The sequence below is a fragment of the Heloderma suspectum genome, chromosome 6, assembly GCF_057233095.1.
Source record: "Heloderma suspectum isolate Gila_16-S chromosome 6, 16-S_ref, whole genome shotgun sequence".
NCBI classification, from domain to species: Eukaryota; Metazoa; Chordata; class Lepidosauria; order Squamata; family Helodermatidae; genus Heloderma; species Heloderma suspectum.
Genome location: NC_139463.1, coordinates 128,826,024 through 128,849,067, shown reverse-complemented (window position 1 = coordinate 128,849,067; position 23,044 = coordinate 128,826,024). Strand labels below are relative to the sequence as shown.

At 50.6% G+C, this 23,044-nt stretch overlaps 1 protein-coding gene across 5 annotated transcripts; it reads right to left on the bottom strand.

The window, feature by feature from the left end:
- Window positions 1-1,305: 1,305 nt before the first annotated feature.
- AGFG2 (ArfGAP with FG repeats 2) lies at window positions 1,306-19,940 on the bottom strand. 5 transcript variants are annotated; one of them, XM_084806880.1, is made up of 12 exons: window positions 19,644-19,940; window positions 14,471-14,564; window positions 14,045-14,160; window positions 13,079-13,199; window positions 12,112-12,247; window positions 10,399-10,524; window positions 9,474-9,576; window positions 5,650-5,714; window positions 5,468-5,554; window positions 4,604-4,732; window positions 3,696-3,781; window positions 1,306-3,355 (listed from the first exon to the last, which is right to left on the bottom strand). In XM_084806880.1, exons 1-12 carry the CDS (start codon window positions 19,913-19,915, stop codon window positions 3,284-3,286), a joined length of 1,407 nt encoding a protein of 468 aa, XP_084663006.1. In that variant the 5' UTR covers window positions 19,916-19,940; the 3' UTR covers window positions 1,306-3,283. The 5 variants fall into 5 exon arrangements, with proteins under 5 accessions (XP_084663006.1, XP_084663003.1, XP_084663004.1 ...); XM_084806877.1 differs by lacking the exon at window positions 4,604-4,732 and having other exon boundaries at window positions 19,644-19,930; XM_084806878.1 differs by lacking the exons at window positions 4,604-4,732; window positions 5,468-5,554 and having other exon boundaries at window positions 19,644-19,930.
- Window positions 19,941-23,044: the final 3,104 nt, after the last annotated feature.

Sequence of the window (23,044 nt, the reverse complement as noted above, 5' to 3'; positions counted from 1 at the left end):
GGGGAGAGTGGGGCCATGGTTTGTTTTTGCCACCGACAGCCAAACTAGGTTTGGGGGGGAAGGTGTGTGTGTGGGGCTTTGATCTGAAATGCCTCTCCAAGGAGCCGGAGGGGCCTTTGCTCCTGAAAGGAGTGGCTCCTGGGCCCAGCCCCATGAGGGCCCACCTGCCCACCCTCAAGGTCTGCTGGTGCCAGGGCTTGCTCAGCTGTGCCCTGCAGCGGGGTGCACAGGGCAGCAGGCACCTGCTCTGCTGACGCTGGGGGGAAGGCAGAGGTCTGGGGCAGAGGAGGCCACCTTGTGCCAGGTCAAGCTTTGCTCATGTGGCCCAAGGGGCACAGCAGCCATGGCTCCCCAAGACCCCATGGGTGGCTTTCCCCTCGCTTAGTCCAGTCTCCCCCAGCCTGGTGCCCTCCAGATGCGCTGGACTGCAACTCTCATCCTCCCCAGCCAGCATGACCAAGGGCCCAACACATCTGGAGGGTGCCAGGCTGGCTTAGTCAACCCTTGCCTTGAGCCTGCATGCAGAGCACGGGCACTAGCCCCCCTGGCCCATTCAGGGGAACTGGGCAAGGGAAGGTTCTGGCTTCTTCTCCTGGGGGATGATCCGGGTGCTGGGGCATTTTCTCCGGAGGGGGCACGAGGGAAAATGGCAGCCTCTTGACTCCTTTGCAAGGAAAGTGAAGTCAGTGTCATGGAAACAGGCACACACGGGAAGCTCACCAAACGTCCCGTCTTCAGGGGGCAAGGGGCGCGTGTGGCAAATGCAGGTGCACTTCGATGCCAGGTGCCTGTGTTCTTGGCAAGGGCGCAGGAGCTGGGGAAGATGGGCCTTCCAGCAGGTTTGAACAGATACCCAGGCACAGAGCCCAGAACCCTTCAGGCTTCTAGCTCCAGGCTGTAGGCATGAGTCTGCAGCACAGCGACTCTCAACAAGCGAGGCCGCTGCCTCATGGGGCCAGGCAGAAATAAAGCGGATTCAGCAGAATGAGCCCCCCCCCCGCCCCGCCCCGCGCCCCCGAGATAAAGACACCAGCGCCTCCCCATTCGCTGTGACAGGAAAGGCTGCAGCCTCCCCACCCGCTCCCCTAGTCAAGACACCGTCAAAGATCAGAACACAGCGTGAGCCCAACCTCCTGGGGTCCTTTTGGGCCCAGCACAAGTTCTCTTCTTAATGCTCAGACTGCAACTGCCACAGGACACCCCCCCCCCCCGCTTTGTCACCACAGGGGAAAGCACGCCAAATATGAACCAAGAGGACTAGAGACCGCCATGGCTTTTAAATAGATTTCCATACATTTATAGACATTTTGAGTGCAACAAATTTTGTGTTTATATATTTTGAGTATATAGATATATCTTTAAAAATGTAGTCCATATTTTTCTTGAAAATATAAACTCCAGTCTTCCTTAAGGGAGCTGCCTCTTCTTTCCCAGGGGAGAGATTGGGGTTACAAAAGAAGCCCCAGATAACACAGAGAACCTGGACCGGTGGAATACTGCGAGTGGATCATTACCTTTGAAAAGAGCCCTAGAATGAAACAGTGCAGATGGAGGAGGATGTGTGAATAAGTTGGGCTACAGCACAATTAAAAAACAGAACACACACCATTCTCTTAGCAAAGCTGTAGTTTTCTGCACCCAGGTAATTAAGATTTAGAAAGAACATTTCCACCCATTTCTGATTTTCTGCTTGCAATCAAGTGGAAATTAAATGACTGAAACTTAAGTTTGGTCAGACTTTGTGATGTCACAAAAAAATGAAAACAGAAGCCCAACCCCCCAAACCAAGCTTGCTTTTGCTTTCTAAAGCTGGGCAACATAAAATGCAGCTTTTGAAAAGTTGACTCAACAGGCACTCTTTGACCAGATGAGGTTGGTGGAAGACGTCTGAGGGGGCTTTCTAGTTTCATCTAAGATGAAATGCAGACATTGTAGAGGGGTCAAGGGCTGGACATCTGTGTGATGGGTCAGAACTCGGACAAGGTAGAGCCAGAACATTGAGCACATCTCAGCAGAGGAGAGTGAGGGAAAGCAACTCCCCCGCTCCACCTTTCTCCAGGTGGCCCACCCAAGCTTTTCCTCAGAGGTTTTCCCCCAGAACTCCCACGCCTGCTAGCCCATAGTCCATTGCTACAGAGCTTGTAATGAGCCCCCAGCAGGCCACACGGTAGACCAGGGGGTATCCAAACAGGATAAGGCTGGGTATGGAACTGCCACACAGTCCAGCTTCCTTTGTGAGTTTTCCAGGAAGCCCATGTGCAAAAAGGCCCCCAGCAAAGGTGTCCTCTGCACTGCCTGCACTGTCTTGCTTCCAGGCGTGGGCAGCCAAAGGAAGCCTCCTGAAATGCTTTTGGCCTTTAAAGAGGAGGGCTGCTGGGGTGTGGGACAACCTGGCACCCCCACATTGCTCCAGACGCCATGCAGGCCCAAGGACAAGCCTAGGCTGCGGATGGATTCCTGGGCTCTTGGCTGCCAGGAGGTCATTATTGCTTCTTCCCTCCTCTGCTTGCAAGTTGGGGGTGCCACTGACTTGTGTGCGAAGGCCCCTACTGGCCCTCAATATGTGAAGCAGGATTCACCACCCCCCCATTTAGTGCAATTAAATCATGAGAGAAATGGGAGGACAGGGGGTGGGGTGGGGTGAGAAGAGGATCCAAAGCTGGAAGTCTTCCTTCCCCAACACAGTGGATGTGAGCGCAGGCAAGGGAGCCTGGAAGGGGCTGGAGAGAAGGGGGCTGTAAGGGTCACTGCAGGGAGGCGAGGCAGGTTGGTCTGTGCAAAGAAACATCCAAACTTTCTCCTTCCCCGTTGGCAATCCGGGTGGACCAGCGGCAAAGGCTGCCAGGAGACTGACTGGCTGAGAAGGAGGTAGCGGCAGCATGGAGAGTCAGAGAAGCTCCTTGGCTAGAGCAGGCTCTTGACTCCAAAGACTTCCCCTTTCCCAACACGCATGGCTGCTTGGGGATTATGGTCTCATCTGGACATCAAGTCTCAGCATTTATTGCTAAGGGAGACCTCCACACAGCTTCTTGGAGCCTGATGTTCCCCACCCCACACTTCCAGCCAGCCAGCATGCATTGCTGCCCCATTTCCAGCAAGCCCACAGCTGCCTGACAAGCCCCATCCTGCACTGCTTTTGGCCATGCCCCTCTTCAATGGCCAACACTTAAAGCACTTTGCACCCATCCCCATCTGGCAACGTGCCCCAGGGTCAGGGCACTCTCCTATCTACAGAGGCGGGGGGGGGGGGGGGGGCTGTCTCCAGGGCCTGTTGATGCCAGCGCTATAAGAAAGGGTTGGTGGGGGGATGTTTTGCCACGGTGAAAGGGACAGCAGGTCCTGCGGCCATCGGGCTCTGTGGGAGAGACAGAAAGGCAGGTGTGTGAAAGGAGACCGAGACTCACACAGATCAACTGAATGAACAGATTCTTAAGGACTTAAAACATCCACACATTCTGAAGGCTGGAAAAATGCATCTATTTCTGTCCCCCCACAAAATGAGGAAAACAGTGTTTTCTTAATCATCGGTATCATGTGGGATTCATCATTTTTCACTTGCCTGTTTTCACTGTACCCTCACTGGACTGAGCCACACACACCCCTACTCTTTACAGGCACGCAGAGGGTGCAAATGCGATCACAAGGGAGCGGGGAAGCAGCAGGCGGGGGTGCTGGGGAATGGGAGACCTACTTACCACAAAAGGGTTGGTAGAGATACCAACTGGCTGCCCGGGGGCCCTCTGTCCAGCTTTGGCTACAGGAAATCCACTGAAGGGGGACCCTAAGAGAGGCAAGGAGAACCAAGAGAGAGGCGGCAACTTTTACTGTGGGGAGAAAAAGCCTCAGAGCACCTTGCTCTTCCTCCCAGCCAGACAGCCCAAAATGCAATTAGGGAGACCGGCACGTCTGCCCAAAGGAAGGGCCTGGGGCTGGATTGTGCCCAGATTCAGACTGATTTGTGTCTCTGGGATCCAGAAGGAATTTCCTCCCAGATCAGACAGACCAGAGATCTGCTCTCTCCTTAGAATGTACACTGTGCCCTGAATTTTGGAGACCGATGCTGTGGATGGCCCTGGCATGCTCCACAGGAGTCCTGAGTCCTCCAAACCCCATTTCATCCTTAAAGCCAGAACTGATTTTTCAGAAGAGCCTTGTGCTATCACACACAGCAAGCAGGAGAAAGAGGTGTAATCAGGACAACCAAAGCCGTTTTCCCAGCAAGCTCTTGCTTTGCAACGAGAGCAAAGTTGAGTGTGTGCTAAAAATAAATACTTGACAAATCTGAGCTCTATGACTAGTACAAATTATTAAAATTAAGAAAGTGTGCATAAATGTATTCCACTGCTCCTACTAGTCACGGGAAGACAGGGCATGGAGCTATGCAGAGAAGTCTGACTAAGCCTTCCTACAACTTCAAAGACTGCGGACACACACACATATGAGCTCATATTCACAGCCCATGAAGGCCTTAAGAAAAAGGAAAACACGAAGCCAAGACTCTTGGGTTGCTGAATCCTGTGGCCTGTATCCCGAAGAGCTGTGGCTTCTCTGAATGTGTATGGAATAGCCCCAACCACATGCCCCAAATGCAAAGGCCCCTTACCACCATTCTGCTGTTGACCCAGAATCGCTTGGGGAGGGAAGAGTGGCGGCTGCTGCTGCAGTGGGGAAGCAAAGACACTGGAGAGGGGGGAGGCAGAGAAGCTGCTGGGAGACCCAACCATGAAGGTGCCTGCAAGAAGAGGGCCAAGAGGGGAGAAACACTGACGGAGCCCATTGTTTACCTTCTCCCCCTTTCCCTTCCAGACAACCCAGGAGTCCCGGCTCCCTTCTGACCCCCACTTCAATCTCTATAGCTCTGCTGCTGAATTAAGTTGTCAGGTCAACAGCTGCAGCCAGTCCCGGAGAGCCTGCTGCCCATTACAAAACCAGGCACTGGCTGCCCTCAGACTGCAGAAGCGAGGGGAAGCACCCACTGGTCTCCCCCAGCGGCCCAAGGGCCACTGGGGTGCTGCACCCTACTGCATCCCCGGAAGAACAGCACGGAGAGGGGGACTGCTTCTCCCTCCCCCTGCCCAGAAAGCACACTCTGTCCCAACCACCCCGTGCCCTGGGATGGCAGCACAGAAGGGGAGCACCTCTGGCCCCAGACATGGGCTAGAGGACTAAGGGCTCTGCCCTGAGATGGCAGTACAGAAGGGGAGCACCTCTGGCCCCAGGTATGGGCTGGAGGACTAAGGGCTCCTGGGTGGTGGGTTTGGGGGCTGAGGGTTTTTTGTATTATTGTGACCTCCTGTAAGCAGCCTTGAGGTTCATTTGACTGAAACCCGGGCTGAAATCTTCAAATAAATAAAGCTCTCGCACCTCTCACAGAAAACCTGAGATTGATCCCCCTGCCCCTGGTCTCTCCCTTCTCCCACACCCACTTAAGAGTAAGGAACAGGAATGACAACAGAGAAGCGCTTACCTGGGGCCAAGCCATTGTTTTGGAATGGGTTAGTGGAAGGCAGTGTAGGCTGGGTGACAGCAGATGTGGCAAAGGGGTTGGTGCAAGCTGGAAGTGAGAGAGAGACAGAGGGAAAGATGGGAGTAGCACCAGAATGCACAGAGAGACCATCAACTTGGAGGGTAAGAAATGAAGCTACTTACCCCCGTAAGCTGGGGCAGGACTGGGCGGGGGTAGAACAGGTGACTGGCTGAGGGCCCCGAAGACACTGGCAAAAAGAAACACCACTTAAGCATGAAGAAGAGCATCTGGGAGAATGCTAAGGCAAACTCTCAGAGAGAGAGAGAGCACCAGAATTTCTGCTTTCTCCAATTGGAGAGTGAGAGGATTACATAGGCCATCTAGACCATCCTTCTGCCTAAAGACAGAAACATCTATCTACCCACCAGCCCCACCAATTCCATCTAGGCTATGGCATGCTGCAGGCAAAGAGGTGGGGTGCTGCAGAAACATGCCTGCAGAGCAAAAGACTTAAACAAGGCAGATAGCACAGAATTGCAGGGATGGCGTCAGGAAGGCTAAAGCTGAGAATGAGCTGAGGTTAGCGAGGGATGCTAAAAACAACAAAAAGGCTTTCTTCAGCTACATGCATAGTAAAAGGCAGAAGAAAGAAATGGTTGTTCAGCTATTAAATAAGGATGGCAAAATGAAAACAGATGACAAAGAAAAGGCAGAGGTGCTCAATTCCTACTTTGGCTCAGTCTTCTCCCAAAAGAGGGTCTATGACCCCCCTGGCAAAGGCAAAGTACAGGCTGAAGGGGCAGGCTTGCAGCTTGAGATCAATAGGCATATGGTCAAGGAACACCTCATTACTTTGAATGAGTTCAAATCTCCAGGGCCAGATGAACTGCATCCTAGAGTCATAAAGGAACTGGCAGAAGAACTCTCAGAACCGCTGTCTATTCTCCTTGAGAAATCATGGAGGATGGGGGAAGTGCCAGATGACTGGAGGAGGGCTAACGTTGTCCCTATCTTCAAAAAGGGTAAAAAGGAGGAACCTGGGAACTACAGACCTGTCAGTCTGACATCAATCCCTGGGAAAATTCTGGAGCAGATGATAAAGGAATCCACCTGGAAGCACCTTGACAACAATGCCGTGATTACTCAAAACCAACATGGATTTGTCAAAAACAAGTCCTGCCAGACAAATCTGATCTCATTTTTTGATCAAGTAACCTCCCTTATAGACCGTGGGAATGCTGTAGACATCATATACCTCGACTTCAGCAAAGCTTTCGACAAAGTGCCCCAGGAGATCCTGATGAGCAAACTAGCTCAAAGTGGGCTAGATGAAACAATGATCTGGTGGATCCACAGTTGGCTACAGAATCGGACTCAAAGGGTGCTTATCAATGGGACCTTCTCAAACTGGTGAGAGGTAACGAGTGGGGTACCGCAGGGCTCAGTCCTGGGCCCAGTGCTCTTCAACATTTTTATTAAGGACTTGGAGGAGGAGGTGCAGGGAACGCTGATCAAATTTGCAGATGACACAAAATGGGGCGGGATAGCTAATACTTTGGAAGACAGAAACAAAATTCAAAGTGATCTGGATAGACTGGAGCGCTGGGCAGAAGACAACAGAATGACATTTAATAGGGATAAATGCCAAGTTCTGCACCTAGGAAAAAGAAACCAAATGCACAGTTACAAGATGGGGGATACGTGGCTCAACCACACTACAAGCGAGAAGGATCTTGGAATTGTTGTCAATCACAAGCTGAATATGAGCCAACAATGTGATGTGGCTGTAAAAAAGGCAAATGCTCTTTTGGGCTGCATTCATAGAAGCATAGCTTCCAAATCCCGGGAAGTACTAGTTCCCCTCTACTCAGCACTGGTTAGGCCCCATCTGGAGTACTGTGTCCAGTTCTGGGCACCACACTTTAAGAAGGATGCAGACAAACTGCAGAGGGTTCAGAGGAGGGCAACAAAGATGATCAGGGGACTGGAAACAAAGCCCTATGAAGAGAGACTGAAAGAACTGGGCATGTTTAGCCTTGAGAAGAGAAGACTGAGGGGAGATATGATAGCATTCTTCAAGTACTTGAAAGGTTGTCCCAGAGAGGAAGGCCAGGATCTCTTCTTGATCATCCCAGAGTGCAGGACACGGAATAATGGGCTCAAGTGACAGGAAGCCAGATTCCGGCTGAACATCAGGAAAAACTTCCTGACTGTAAGAGCAATACGACAATGGAACCAATTACCTGGGGAGGTGGTGGGCTCTCCCACACTGGAGGTCTTCAAGACGAGGCTGGACAGCCATCTGTCAGGGATGCTCTGACTTGGATTCCTGCATTGAGCAGGGGGTTGGACTCGATGGCCTTGTAGGCCCCTTCCAACCCTACTATTCTATGATTCTAAGTGAGGCAAGCCACACGTTGCAGGTGAAGGCAACAGAGAAGAAGGGTCAACGGAATAGGGAAGGGAAAAGCATCCCAAGCCCAACATGCTGTATACCCACACCACAGAGATCATAAGAACATCAGAAGAGTCCTGATGCTGGATCAGACCAAGGGTCCATCTAGTCCAGCATTCTGTTCACACTGTGGCCAACCAGCAGTCGACGGGAAACCCACAAGCAGGACAATAGTGCAACAGCACCGTCCCACCCACGTTCCTCAGCAACTGGTGTACAGAGGCTCACTGCCTCTGCTACTGGAAGTAGCACATAGCCATCAGGACTAGTACCATTGAGAGCCTTCTCCTCCAGGCATGTGTCTAACCCCCTTTTAAAGCCATCCAAACTGGTGGCCATCACTACATGTGGTAGCGAATTCCATAGTTTAACTATGCGCTGTGTGAAGGAGTCCTTCCTTTGATCTGTCCTGAATCTCCCACCAAGCAGCTTCATGAGATAACCCCTTTGGGTTCTAAAATTATGACAGGGAGAAAAATATCTCCCTATCCACTTTCTCCACACCATGCATAATTTTTATATCTCCATCATATCTCCCCTTACTTGCCTTTTTTCCAAGCTAAACAATCCCAGCTGCTGTAACCTTCCCTCATAGATCCAGCCTAGGAACAGAGGAAGCAGCCTTAAACTGAGCCAGACCCATGGTCTATCTAGTCCAATATTGTCAACACTGACAGTTAGCAGCTTTCCAGGGTTTCAGACAGGAATCTTTCCAGCCCTAGCTGGAGATGGTGGGAATCAAACCAGGAACCTTCTGCATGTAAAATAGCTGTTCCATCACTGAGCCCCAGCCCCGCCCATGCCTAAGCAAGCAGTTAGGAATTACCACCTTTGTATGTTTCCAGCATGATTCTTGGGTAGATGACAGGTCACCACTGGGCAAAGTTGGGCTTAAGTGGTCTGTGTTTGTCAGATGCCCCTTGCGACAATTTTGCAGAGGGAAGAATATGAACCCAACAAGATTCCGGATGTGCCAGGAGAAATTCCTTCTTAGCCTTTGCCCCAGGTATTGTTTTATGGCCCTGTAATGACCAGCCATTCCTCATTCCTGGTTAAGGGCAAAGATCGATGATTGTTTACGTCCCTTTATTTATGATTCCTTGCTTTTCACATGATCCATTATTAAAATGAACTATGTTTATGAAAATGAATCATTCTGAAATGTTGTAGTCATATTTGCTATATATTATTAGCATTGCACTTGTTTGTCATTGAATGATTTACTGCTGTATGAAATGAATTGTTAATGGACTCGCTTGATATGCTGATGTTACACTTGTTATATATTGATGTTTTGCTATTGGTGTTAGTCTGTTGTAAACCACTTTTGAGGGCATTTTTTGGGAAAGGCAGAATACAAATAAACAGACTGATGGATGGAGCCCAACCCCTTCGATGTATACAGTGCAGCCGCCGATGGCGAATGGATTGCAGAATCAGTCTTCTATGTTACTTACAGCAAAAGGTTCAAGTTCACCCTAACTAAGTAGGTGCACTGGACCATGCGAGCCAGTCACACGAAGGGGCAGAAGAGACAGCCAGAAGAAGTACCTGCTTGGAACTCCTCCCACTCTGAAGGTCCCACCCATGTCTGGAATGCCCACCCCTCGCTGGCTGGCAGGGGAGGCAGGGAATCCGCCCATGGGGGTGCCACCTGCAAAAAAGAAGAGTAGAAGAGATGGTCTGGGGGATGCCCTAGATTGTTACCTAATAGGGGACAGGGGGAACAAAGCTTCTGCAATCAGAGCTTCAATATTTCATCAATCAACCAATTAAAAACACTTTGATTGACAAAAAAAAGTATCCCCAATTAACCGAGCAGCAATTTTTTAAAAAAGATTATTTTTAATGCAAGTACTTATAAGCACAGCGGATGCAAGAGGCCTCATCCTAAAAGCGGACTCCCCTCCTTTCTTTCTCTCACACCATAGGGAGTGAGGGATGCCTCTTCTAAGGTGACATGTGCATGCATCACCTAAAACCAAAAGAAGCTTTGCTTTTACTTGTCTGCAAATTTAATTGACCAGCTGATCAACTACAACTCAAATGATGAATGGACAAAGATTTATTTAATCAGGCAACAGCCCTCTCTGCCAAATGGGGAGGAGGAAAGGGAACGCTTCACCTCAGAGAACCCAGGAGTCCTGACCGAACCCATTACAGCCCTCCAAGTCCAAGCCCCCACACCCCTGCGGAGAACCCAGAAGCCACCACCCTCCAACCCACAATATGGTCTCCATAAGAAGGGAGGCCAAATTCTTTGGACTCTTTTCTCCCACCCACCCTCGCCCCAGTGTTCAGGGATGCTGGTTCTTCCCACATGTTCTCTTCTCAGGACAGCTGGTGGGTCTAGCCCTCTTCCCCATGGCCACTCCTGAAGACCTTTGGGATCCTGGCTGGTTCACCTCTACCACAGGATCCAGTTGGCCTGGCTTTCCCCAGGAAAAGGTGCTTGCAGAGATGCAGGGAGCATTACCTGCTGCCATGGGCTGGCTCTGAAAAGGGCTGTGGCTGGAGGCTAGCGTTTCTCCAAACGTCGATGCTGCAGGACCTCTGCCAAAAGCATCAAAGCTGGTGAAGGTGGCATGGGCTGGCACCTGGCCTGAGAGAAACGGGGTGGAGTGGAAGGGTGAGCTGGAAACGAGGGACACAGAATACCTTTCCTTTACTATGGGCTCTAGCCCCAAGGCGGCTCTTTGTCTGAGGATGACGGTCATAAGAGGAGCCCCCATCTCATCCAACAGCAAGCCTGATGCCTCTGGGAAGCCCACAACCAGGCTGCAGCGGTAACTGTTCTCCCATCGTTTGTCAGTGAGCCTTTGGCTTTCAGTGGCAGATGGCCTCTGAATCAGAAGGTTCTCTGTAGCCATCCTGACCAAGACAACTCTCCTCCTCCTCTTCCTCTGTGAGTTTGTCTAGTCCGCTTTGAAAACCAGCTAAGCCAGCAGCCATCACCACATCTTGGGGCAACAAATTCCATACATTAATTAAAGTGAAAAAGGCAAATTCCATGATGGACATCATTATGAAAGGAAAATAAAACTGCCAATATCATACTGCCCTTATACAAATCTATGGTGCGACCACACTTGGGATACCATGTACGGTTCTGGTCAATGATATTGTCAAATTGGAAAAGGTGTAGAAAAGGACAACCAAAATGATTAGGGAGCTGGAGCAACTCCCCTATGAGGGAAGGTTACAGTGTTTACAACCGTTTGACTTAGAAAAAAAGGCAAGTAAGGGGAGAGGAGACACAATAGAGGTGTCAAAAGTGATGCCTGGTGTGGAGAAAGTGGATAGGAGACATTTTTCTCCCTCTCTCATAATACTAGAACCCAAACGGGTCATCCCATGAAGCTGACTGGTGGGAGATTCAGGACAGATCAAAGGAAGGACTTTACACAGTACATAATTCGCTTCCACAGTGTGTGGTGATGGCCGCTAACTTGGACAGCTTTAAAAGGGGCTTACAACAAATACATGGAGAAGGCTATCAAAGGCCACTAGTCCTGCTAGCTACATGCTATCTCCAGTATCAGAGGAAGTATGCCCCTGAATGCCAATTTCTAGGAACATGAGCAGGAGGGTGCTCTCGGCTTCCTATCCTACTTGTGGGCTTCCTGCTGGGGCTTCCTGCTGGGGCATCTGGATGGCCACCGTGGCGACAGAATGCTGGACTAGCGAGACCTTGGTCTGATCCAGCAGGGCTGTTCTGATGTTCTTAAGTATACACTGTGTGAAGAAGTTCTCTCGTTTGTCTGTGCTGAATCTACTGCCCACCAATGGCACTGAGTGGCCCTCAGTACCTGGCATGATGGGAGAAGGAGAAAAAGTTCTCTCTATCCACACCCTTCATTCCCATTCACAATTGTATACACCTTCATTATATCCTTCTTGTTCCTTTTTCCCAACTAAAAAGCCACAATGGCTTTAGCCTTCTTCCTGGGGAAAGGAAGCTGCTCCCACCCAACCACCACTTTGGCTGCTGCCCTTCCCGGCACCTTTTCCAGCAACCAGAACTGACCGTGGGGCTCCAGAGGTGGCCACTGCACCGCCGTCTCTCTGTCACACGGCATCGGTGTCCCTTGCTCAACACTTTCCCACCAGACCCCTCTGGCTGGAGCTGACCTCCAGCTTGTCTGCATACCTGTGTCTGCCCACTCCCACAAGACAGGAAGTTACTTACTCCCAAAGGCAGGGAAGGCTGTAAAGGCAGGTCCGGGCTGAGGGGCAGCAAAGGGGTCTCCCCCAATGTCAGCTAGGAGGTCCATACTGGCTTTCTTGGCTGGCTGAGGGACTTGCGGCTGGGCTTTGTCCAGAGTCTGGAAAACAAAGCCGGTCACCCTGAAAGCCTCCCAGGATTCAGGCCTCCCAGAGACCTTGCCCCCCTCTCCCCTCAGAGCCTGGGGTGCTCCCAGGTAGCCCATGGAAGCCAGTCGCTTTCCTTTCAGGCTCTAATGGAGCCTCTCTCGCTCCAGGGACAGGAAAGAAGAGCCACACAGGGTGGATTCAAGGGGGCATGTGGGGGGGGGGGGCGGACCACCACAAGGTGGGTGTTCTTGTAGCACAGGGACTGCTTTAAGGAAATACTCTTCTGTGCCTAAAGTACAACCATTGCAGCTCACCACCTCCTACCGTCCTTCGGAGCCAGTGAGCTGCTGACCTGCAAATTCTGCCTGCGTTTACACAACAAGCAGCTAGCTCCAATGTTTGTCTGAACCCACGTTCAAGGACCCTCTATTGAGGGGGCTTGTGGCAGACAGGATCAGCTACAAGCACAAAGAAGGCGCCCCTGGATAGAGATGGGATGTGACATTCAGAGACTTCACCAGTCCATGCTGAAGGAGGCTGCAGGCTCCCATGGTGACTGGTGGAATAACAGTACTGTACTGTCACCAAGGAGATGGAACGCCCAGGCAGTACTAACAGCTGAAGAGCCCGTCGTGGACTTGAGGGCTAGGGAGCTCAGAAGGCTAGTCTGAAGGAATCGTGCTACTGTCACCTCCCCCACACGTATCTTTTACACTGTCGCAGCTGACAAGACACCTAGTAATAGGAGTGCTCGTAGAATAGGCTGGCCTGGGGTGGCTGGAGCACAGAAAGAAGGGACCCAGCAACTTAGCCGAGTCAGAATGATGCGCAGTAGTTCCAACCTGGGCAGGCTTGACTGCTGTAGGCACTGGTCCCGAGTCCCCCAGCAGCATCTTAACCTCTGCAGTGGAGCTCTGGGCAGTCAGAGAGTCCAAGCCTTTGGCTTGCTCCGGGGAGATGTACCTGCAGAGAAGAGGATGAACCACCAAGGACATTCCCCCCCCCAAAACCTGCTCCCTCTGCTTCCTGATCCCTGTCCATTAACCACCCTATTCCTTGTGAAAACTCAGTGCTGTGCTCTAGGAACACCTCTTCCCATATATACCTACTGGACCCTTTGGTCATCTTGAGGCCCTTCTCTAGGCGCCCCAATTGAATAAAGTGATGTGGGAGGCTACTAGAGAGAGGGCCTTTGCAGTGGTGGGACCTTGGTTATGAAATACACTCCCCAGAGAGGCTCACCTGGCACCCGTCTAGGTGTAGACTGCTTTATTCCCCCAAGCTTTTCAGTATTTTCAGTATTTTTTTTTAAATTTTTTTGTGCTTTTCAGATCTTTCTACTGCTGCTTGCCTCTGCTGTTGGTTTTGCTTTGGTTTATTATGTGGCTTTTTAATCTGTTTTAGAATTTACATTGTTTTATACTATAATTATGAATTTTGTGATACGTTCCATGGGGTTTTCTTGGCAAGAATACTGGAGTGGGTTGCCATTTCCTTCTCCAGTGGACCACATTTTGTCAGAACTCTCTGCCATGACCTGTCCGTCTTGGGTGGCCCTGCACGGCATAGCTTATGGCTTCACTGAGTTACGCAAGCCCCTTCGCCACAACAAGGCAGTGATCGTTTTAAGCTTTATGAGCCACCCAAAGAGCTTTGGCTATGGGGTGAATCAAATACGTAGTACATAAATAAAATATGAAAAACATGCAGACGGATCTAATGTGCACCTGCTGGCAGGACAGTGGAATGTAGAGCCCTTTTACCCAATAACCCCCCCCCCTCCTCCCAGCCCCTGTTTTCCCTCTCACCATCTCTTCTTCTCATATTTCTCCTGCAAGAACTCCTTCACTTTCTGGGGGTCTTGGGAATCTGGCAGTAGAGACATCCGCGAGTCAAATGTGCCCAACCAGATCTTCCGACAGACCTGGGGAGGGGTGCCAGAGTTAGCATAGGAAGCAGCAATTCAGGACTCCAGGGTTCTTTACGAAGGGAGTGAGCTTGAATGAGTGAGAGCTGGGCAGGCCCACCACTGCCTCTCTGAAAACCTCCCTGTACCTTCTTTCCCCCACCTCCCCAGCAATGATACAGAGCATGTCCCTTTGCTATTTTGCCATGTTTTAATGTAAGTCGCTCTGAGCACGAACTACGCATGGAAAGGCAGTATATAAATAAAATGGCACAGAGGCTACCTTAACGTACACAGTAACGAAGGCCCATCCTGGCCTCCAACTCACCTCATTCCCGCGGGACTGGAGGAACTGTACCTCACTCTCTGTGAAGGTTGTCATGGAGATGGATTTGACCCGGTGAGGGGGATTCAGGCCACGGCTGCATTGGGGTGGGAAAAAGAACAGAAAAAAATCTGCCAATTAAGCCCACTGATTGGAAGCCAACGTTCTCTAGGGGAGAGGAGAAGGCTTAAAGGGCAAAAGAAATGTGAACTTGGGGGTTCCACTCTGATTTCAGGGAACCGCGTGCATTTACAAGACAGGCACCCTGGTGAGTAGTGATGCTGGCAGCTGTCCATGCAACCAAGAGAGACACATACCACTCCTTGAGCGCATGATGAGCTCTGGAAGCCAGGAGATAGTTTTGGCCTTCAGGTTACAGAGCCACGCAGTACCCAGATGTCAACTCTGCCCCCAGGCCCCCCTCATTCAGTCATGCTCCCATTTTCTACCACCCTGAACTGCTGAGGCAAGGATTTACTGCTGGTGGCAGTTAATTATTAAAAGGGCTATTCAGAATTGCCTTGTGCTACAAACTGGACACAGGAATGGCCCTCTCTGGGACCAGAGCCGGACCAGGGATCCTGGCAACACGGAGGAATAACTAAACATTACAAGGGCATGGGGGGCAGGGGAGAGAAGAGGAAGGAGTCAAAGTCCTAGATCTTGCTGCAATTCACTTCCACAACACTTCCTTTTCATGTGTGCTCCAGAGTTGGCTCCCATGAGCCAGAGAGGGTACGTGGGTTTTATGTGCTTAAAGTATTTCTGTCCCTGCAAAGATCCCTCACTCAGGGGTCACCCACAGCTGGCCTTACTTGCAACCCCCCCCCTCATGACACCTCAATATCAAGGGCACCCTGTACCCCTTGAAATGGACGCAAAGCAGCTGCCTTTGAATGACTCCTGCAGCATGCTGTCTATTTACTTTTCATTGTCATGTGACCCAACTGTTTACAATTTTTGTCTTTCCTCTAAGTCATGCATATAATATATACCTTCCAACGGAGGAAAGCAAGTAATGTATCTGATGAAATGAACTCCAGGGCATGTAAACTTATGTCATTATAAATTTGTAAGTGCTTCTGGACAAAGGGCTCCTGATGCTACCATTCCAAAGCCTATTTCCTCCTCAATTTTTTTTCTGGTTAGAAAAAAACAATGGGATAACTGGTGTGCAAACATGAGTGTTATACATGGATGACAATGTCACAGAATGATAGAATAGTGGGGTTGGAAGGGGCCTACAGGACCACCGAGTCCAACCCCCTGCTCAGTGCAGGAATCCAAGTCAAAGCATCCCTGACAAGTGTCTGTCCAGCTTCATCTTGAATTCCTCCAGTGTGGGAGAGCCCACCACCTCCCTAGGAAATTGGTTCCATTGTCGTATTGCTCTAACAGTCAGGACGTTCTTCCTGATGTTCAGCCGGAATCTGGCTTCCTGTCACTTCAGCCCATTATTCCATGTCCTGCATTCTGGGATGATCAAGAAGAGATCCTGGCCTTCCTCTCTGTGATAACCTTTCTAGTACTCGAAGAGCGCTATCATATCTCCCCTCAGTCTTCTCTTCTCAAGGCTAAACATGCCCAATTCTTTCAGTCTTTCTTCATAGGGCTTTGTTTCCAGTCCCCTGATCATCTTTCTTGCCCTCCTCTGAACCTTCTCCAATTTGTCTGCATCCTTCTTAAAATGCGGTGCCTAGAACTGGACACAGTACTCCAGATGAGGCCTAACCAGTGCTGAGTAGAGGGGAACTAGTACCTCCTGGGATTTGGAAGCTATGATATGATAGCACTCTTCAAGTACTTGAAAGGTTGTCACAGAGAAGAAGGCCAGCATCTCTTCTCGATCATCCCAGAATGCAAGACACGGAATAACGGGCTCAAGATACAGGAAGCCAGATTCCGGCTGAACATCAGGAAAAACTTCCTGACTGTTAGAGCAATACGACAATGGAACCAATGACCTAAGGACGTAGTGGGCTCTCCCACACTGGAGGCATTCAAGACGAGGCTGGACAGCCATCTGTCGGGGATGCTCTGACTTGGATTCCTGCACTAAGCAGGGGGTTGGACTCGATGGTCTTGTAGGCCCCTTCCAACCCTACTATTCTATGATCTTGACTGATTATGAGCTGCAGAGAGAGACTTAGGGAGGGGATCAAGGCGGTGATGGGGGCCTCCCTTGAGGAGGGAGTGATGCCATCAACCCTCAAGGAGGCAATGATAAGACCACTGTTAATGAAGCTCTCCTTGGATCCCTAAGACTTCAACAACTTTTGCCCGGTCGAATCTACTGTTTTGGGGCTCGGTGATTGAGTGGGTGGTGGCACTGCAGGCACACTTGGAAGAAGCTGATTATCTGGATCCATTTCAATCGGGCTTCAGGCCTGGGCATGGGACGGAAATGGCCTTGGTGGATGATATGGGAAGGGCTCTGGATAGGGGCGAATGCTCCTTCCTTGTTCTCCTTGATCTCTCAGCCGCTTTTGATACCATTGACCATGGTATACTCCTGGACCGCCTGGAGGGGTTGGGCATAGGGGATCTGTATTACAGTGGTTCCATTCCTTCCTCTCTGGCAGGTACCAGGGGGTAGCTCTGAGGGAGGAAACTTCAGACCCTTGGCTGCTCGCTTGCGGAGTGCCACAGAGTTCTATTCTCTCCCCAATGCTATTTAACATCTGTGTGAAGCCGCTGGGGGCTATCATCAGGAGGGTTGGGGAGCAGTGCCAGCAATACGTGGATGACACGCAACTCTATCTCTCATTTAAATCCTCGCCAAGGCTGGCTGTAGAAACCCTGTCCAAGTGTCTGGAGACGATGAGTGGCTGGATGGAAAGGACTAAGTTGAAACGGAACCCTGACAAAACCGAAGTACTTTTTGTGAGAGACAAAGGGAGGTTGGGAGAATTTGACCTGGTGTTCAATTTATTTATTTATTTATTGCATTTATACCCTGCCTTTCTCCCTCTCGCAAGGAACTCAAGGCGGCTTACATTATCCTCCTCCTCACCGTTGTATCCTCACAACAACAACCCTGTGAGGTAGGTTGGGCTGAGAGTCTGTGACTGGCCCAAAGTCACCCAGTGAGCTTCCATGGACAAGTGGGGACTAGAACCCGGATCTCCCGGCTCCCAGTCCGTCACTCTCACCACTACACTACACTGGCTCTCAATGGGGTGTGGCTGCCCCTGAAGGACCAGGTCTACTGTCTGGGGGTCATTTTAGACTCCCAGCTGTCCATGGAGGCTCAGGTGTCAGTTGTGAGCCGGACAGCGTTGTACCAACTCCATGTGATACGGCGGCTGCACCCCTCCTCCCTAACCATCTGCTCCCATCAGTAGCTCATGCCCTGGTCTCCTCTCGCCTAGACTACCATAATGCGCTCTATGTGGGGTTGCCCTTGAAGAAAGTCCGGAAGTTGCAGCTGGTGCAGAACGAAGCGGCCTGCCTGATTAAAGGCAGCCATCAGCAAGACCACATCACTCCAGTGCTGAAGGAGCTGCACTGGTTACCAGTTGTTTTCCTGGCCCAATCCAAGGTGCTGGCATTGATCTTTAAAAACCTATATGATTCTGGCCCGGTCTATCTTAAGGAGTGCCTCCAACAACACCAGGGATGCCATTCAATGAGATCGGCCTTGGTAGGCCTTCTGTGTGTCCCATCAGCCAGGACAGCTAGGCTGGTGAGGAGTAGGGAGAGGGCCTTTTCCGTGGTGGCCCCTGCTCTGTGGAATTCCCTCCCTAGTGACCTCTGCCATACCCCCTCTTTGATGAGCTTCCGCTGGGCTTTGAAAACCTGGCTGTTCAGGTAGGGATTTGGGGTGGGTTAGGGATTTATTTAATGGGCCGCGGTGGCTTAGTGGTTAAGACGCTGAACTGCAGACTGGAAGGTCGGCAGGTCAGCAGTTCAAGACCCGAGTGCTGCGTGACGGAGTGAGCTCCCGTCTTCAGTCCCAGCTCCTGCCAACCTAGCAGTTCGAAAGCAAGAAATTGCAAGTAAATAGGTACCGCTTCGGCGGGAAAGGTAACAGCGTTCCGTGCACCTCGGTGTTCAGTCATGCCGGCCACATGACCACGGAAGCGTCTTCGGACAGCGCTGGCTCTTTGGCTTAGAAACGGGGATGAGCACCGCACCCTAGAGTCAGACATGACTGGTTGGGGACACCTTTTTACCTTTTAGGGATTTATTTATTTTTTAGAGCAAAGTTGTTTTGTTCAGTTATGTAAATTTTTTGTATTCTGTGTTATTTGTATTGTACGTTGCCTAGAGTAGCCGGGTAGCCAGCCAGATGGGTGGCTAATAAATCTAATAAATAAATAATACACTGGTTACCTCCAAACTGGACTTCTGCAATGCACTTACATGGGGCTGTCTCTGAGGACAGTATGGTGGTTCCAGTTGGTACAAAGTGCAGCTGCCCGGAAGCCTAAAAACAATTCCAGTTTTGTGCCAACTGCACTGGCTGCCAGTAAGACTCTGGGCTCAATACACAGTGCTGGTCTTAACCTTTAAAGTCCTAAACAGCTTGGGACCAATTTACTTGAAGGGCATCCTTCACCAGTATAATCCTGCCTGTAAAGTGACATCTGCTTCAGGGGTCCTGCTTGAGTGCCTGTGGTTAAGATTGGTTAGCCTGGCATGCACAAGAGACAGGGCCTTCTCGGTGGTGGCTGGTTTTACTTCGGTGCTGAAACATTTTTACTCTTTGCTGCAAGTTTCATTATGTGCTGTTTCTATTTATGGTTTTGTTGTTTGTATTGTATGTTATTAATATATTGTATGCTGCCGAGAGAACTTGGATTATTGGGTGGTTTAAAACTATAATGAATATATACAATAAATAAAAATAGTATATAAATATTGCATGCAAAGCCATTATTACGGTACTTCAGACATTCATTTATACACGGAAAAACTAATGGAGAAACCTTCCAAAACGTAAAGCGCGCACCCGCTACCGCTTGCTCCACATGTCCCACTCAGCCCACCATATAGAAATCATCCTTCCTCTTGCGCCACCCCTTTAATTTCCATACGGAGCGCCCTCCTGCGCCCCACCCTCGGATTTCCATACCGAACGCCCCTCCCCTTCCTTCGCCCCCTTCGCATTTCCACGCGGAGCGCTCCCCCCGCCGCCGGCCTCGCGGCCCCTCCGCCCCCCCGCGGCACTCACAGCGCCCCCGAGCAGGCGGTGCAGACGAAGCTGCCGATGGTGATGTCCACGTAGGTGACGCCGCGCTGCCCGCACTCGAAGCAGAGGCGGCTGGCGGGCTCGGAGCTGACGAGCTCCCTCACCCGGCGGGACCAGACCTCCGACTCCGAGTCCCGCGGGGAGCCCGGCTTCCTCGACCCGGCCGCCATCCGGGCGCACCTGAGCCCCTCACTCCCTGTCACGGCCGCTGCCACCGCGCATGCGCTGGCAGCCGCCCACCACGCGCGGCGCATGCTCCGCTCGGGTTGGGCTTCTGCCCGACTCTCCCCGCCGCCCCCTGCCGAGCTGCATCGCGCACGCGCACGCAGGGCTCGCGGCGTTCCTTCGGCTGCGCGTGCGCCGAGTTACGCGGCAGGCAGACGGGCGGAGGAGGGAGACCCTGGGTTTGTGTATGGGGAAAGGTCTCCTTTGGAGCGCGTGCGCCCTATATCCTTAGGCCGTGACCCCGTTCCGGCTTCGGTCCCAACGCGCGTCCGGGAGTTTTCCCGCCTTTTTCTCAGGGGTGTGTGGCGTGCTCTTGCGCCGCCTGGTGGCGGGGGAGGGGAGCGCGGAGGGTGGCAAGAGGCTTTCCCGCCAAAACACCAACGGCCGCCCGCTGGCTGCCGGCCTCCGCTTTAACTGCTCAGTTTTACCTGAGGATTCACAGCCCCCTGTAGGCTAGGGCTCATGGGGGCTCGAGTCACCTCTATAAAGTTTCCAGCTCGCAACAATGAAAAGAAAAGGAACACTTTCCCCCTAGTTCTGCCATTCCCACCAAGTATTGCCAATAGCTCCTGGCAGAAATCTCCCAACCGCTTCCTTGGTATAAAATGGGGACTGGGTAAAACAAGGATATATGAAATCGAAAAAGGACCCTCGTGATTTCATATGATTTTTAAAGGGGAGACCCACAAAACCATGGTCCAATCTCAGAGCACATCTGCCTCCATGGACTGAACTGGAAAAATCACAGATCCGCCACTCGTGGGCGCAGCCATAGCGCAAAAACGTGGATCCAAGTCAGGGATCCTCATGATTTTTACAAGAAAAATACCTTCAAACACCATCATATCACAGATCACATCCGCCTCCACCGACTGAACCACGAAAATTGGGTCTGCCAATCATTGGTGCTGCTGCAGCTCAAAAACATGGAGGCAAGGATCCGCAGGGATCCTCATGATTTTTACAGAAAAAATCCCCAAACCACAATCTAATCACAGAAAAATCAGAGATCTGCCACTCATGGGCATAGCCATGGCACAAAAACATGGATCCAAGGCTGAGATCTTTAGGAATCTTGTTGATTTTTACAGAGAAAGGCCCCCAAAACACCATCATATCACAGAACACATTATGCCTAGGGAATGAGTGACAAAAAACATAGCTTTGGGGCATCATAGAATCATAGAACAGTAGGATTGGAAGGGGCCTACAAGGCCATTGAGTCCAACCACCTGCTCAATGCAGGAATCCAAGTCAGAGCATCCCTGACAGATGGCTGTCCAGCCTCATCTTGAACGCCTCCAGTGTGGGAGAGCCCACCACCTCCCTAGGGAATGCGTTCCATTGTCGTATTGGTCTAACAGTCATGTTTTTCCTGATGTTCAGCCGGAATCTGGCTTCCTGTCACTTGAGCCCATTATTCTGTGTCCTGCACTCTGGGATGATCAAGAAAAGATCCTGGCCTTCCTCTCTGGGACAACCTTTCAAGTACTTGAAGAGCGCTATCCTATTTCCCCTCCATCTTCTCAAGGCTAAACATGCCCAGTGCTTTCAGTCTCTCTTCATAGGGCTTTGTTTCCAGTCCCCTGATCATCTTTGTTGCCCTCCTCTGAACCCTCTGCAGTTTGTCTGCATCCTTCTTAAAGTGTGGTGCCCAGAACTGGACAGAGTACTCCAGATGAGGCCTAAGCAGTGCTGAGTAGAGGGGAACTAGTACTTCCCAGGATTTGGAAGCTATGCTTCTATGAATGCAGCCCAAAAGAGCATTTGCCTTTTTGGCAGCCACATCACATTGTTGGCTCATATTCAGCTTGTGATCTACCACAATTCCAGGATCCTCCTCACTTGTAGTCTTGTTGAGCCACGTATCACCCACCTTGTCATTGCATTTGGTTTCTTTTTCCTAGGTGCAGAACTTGGCATTTATCCCTATTAAATATCATTCTGTTGTTTTCTGCCCAGCGCTCCAGTCTATCCAGATCACTTTGAATTTTGTTTCTGTCTTCCAAAGTATTAGCTATCCCGCCCCATTTTGTGTCATCTGCACATTTCATCAGCATTCCCTGCACCTCCTCCTCCAAGTCATTAATAAAAATGTTGAAGAGCGCTGGGCCCAGGACTGAGCCCTGTGGTACCCCACCTCTGCCCAGTTTGAGAAGGTCCCATTGATAAGCACTCTTTGAGTCCGATTCTGTAGCCAACTGTGGATCCACCGGATCGTTGTTTTATCTGGCCCACTTCGAGCTAGTTTGCTCATCAGGATATCATGGGGCACTTTGTTGAAAGCTTTGCTGAAGTCGAGGTATATGATGTCTACAGCATTCCCATGGTCCACAAGGGAGGTTACTTGATCAAAAAATGAGATCAGATTTGTCTGGCAGGACTCGTTCTTGACAAATCCATGTTGGCTTCAGGTAATCACTACATTGTTTTCAAGGTGCTTCTGTAGCAGCCATATCGGGGGTCAGATTAAGTAGCCTCATGCTTCATGTTCTTGCTGAGCTCTTGCTTTCAAAAATATATGTTTGTAAGCTGACCAGAGACAGGAATTTCTTATCTTGTCAACAAAGGCTAAGGTCATAGAATTGTATATCATGTTCTCTGCTGTTCTCTGCTTAACATGGCTACCCTATAACCCATTTCTTGTATTATAAACAATGGTGCTAGGAGAGGAAATGCTGAATACTGCAAACCCACACAGAAAGGGGCGGGGGAGATTTTGCATATGTGTCATAATGTCTATAAAAACAATTTGCTGATGTAAATCGGGGCTTTTGGCTCTTTGGAAGTGATTCCAGCCTTAAGCCCGCGTGTTAAATAAAGAAAAACTCTTTTTCCTTCACTCCGTGGTCTCTCTGACTCTGAGTTCTGCAACACTTCCAGATGGATTGTTTTATCATCTGCTCCAGAATTTCCCCAGGGATTGATGTCAGACTGACTGGTCTGTAGTTCCCAGGTTCCTCCTTCTTACCCTTTTTGAGGATAGGGACAACATTAGCCCCCCTCCAGTCATCTGGCACTTCCCCCGTCCTCCATGATTTCGCAAAGAGAATAGACACCGGTTCTGAGAGTTCTTCTGCCAGTTCCTTTATTACTCTAGGATGCAGTTCATCTGGCCCTGGAGATTTGAACTCATTCAAAGTAATGAGGTGTTCCTT

Excerpts from the sequence above, each read along its gene's own strand:
- AGFG2 (XM_084806880.1), bottom strand. The coding sequence starts at position 19,915 with ATGCGCCGCGCGTGGTGGGCGGCTGCCAGCGCATGCGCGGTGGCAGCG. Across the intron at positions 10,525-12,111 it reads AGCCTTCCCTGCCTTTGGGA|GCCAGGTGCCAGCCCATGCC; the intron begins GTAAGTAACTTC and ends CGTTTCTCTCAG. Across the intron at positions 9,577-10,398 it reads GAGCCAGCCCATGGCAGCAG|GTGGCACCCCCATGGGCGGA; the intron begins GTAATGCTCCCT and ends TCTTTTTTGCAG.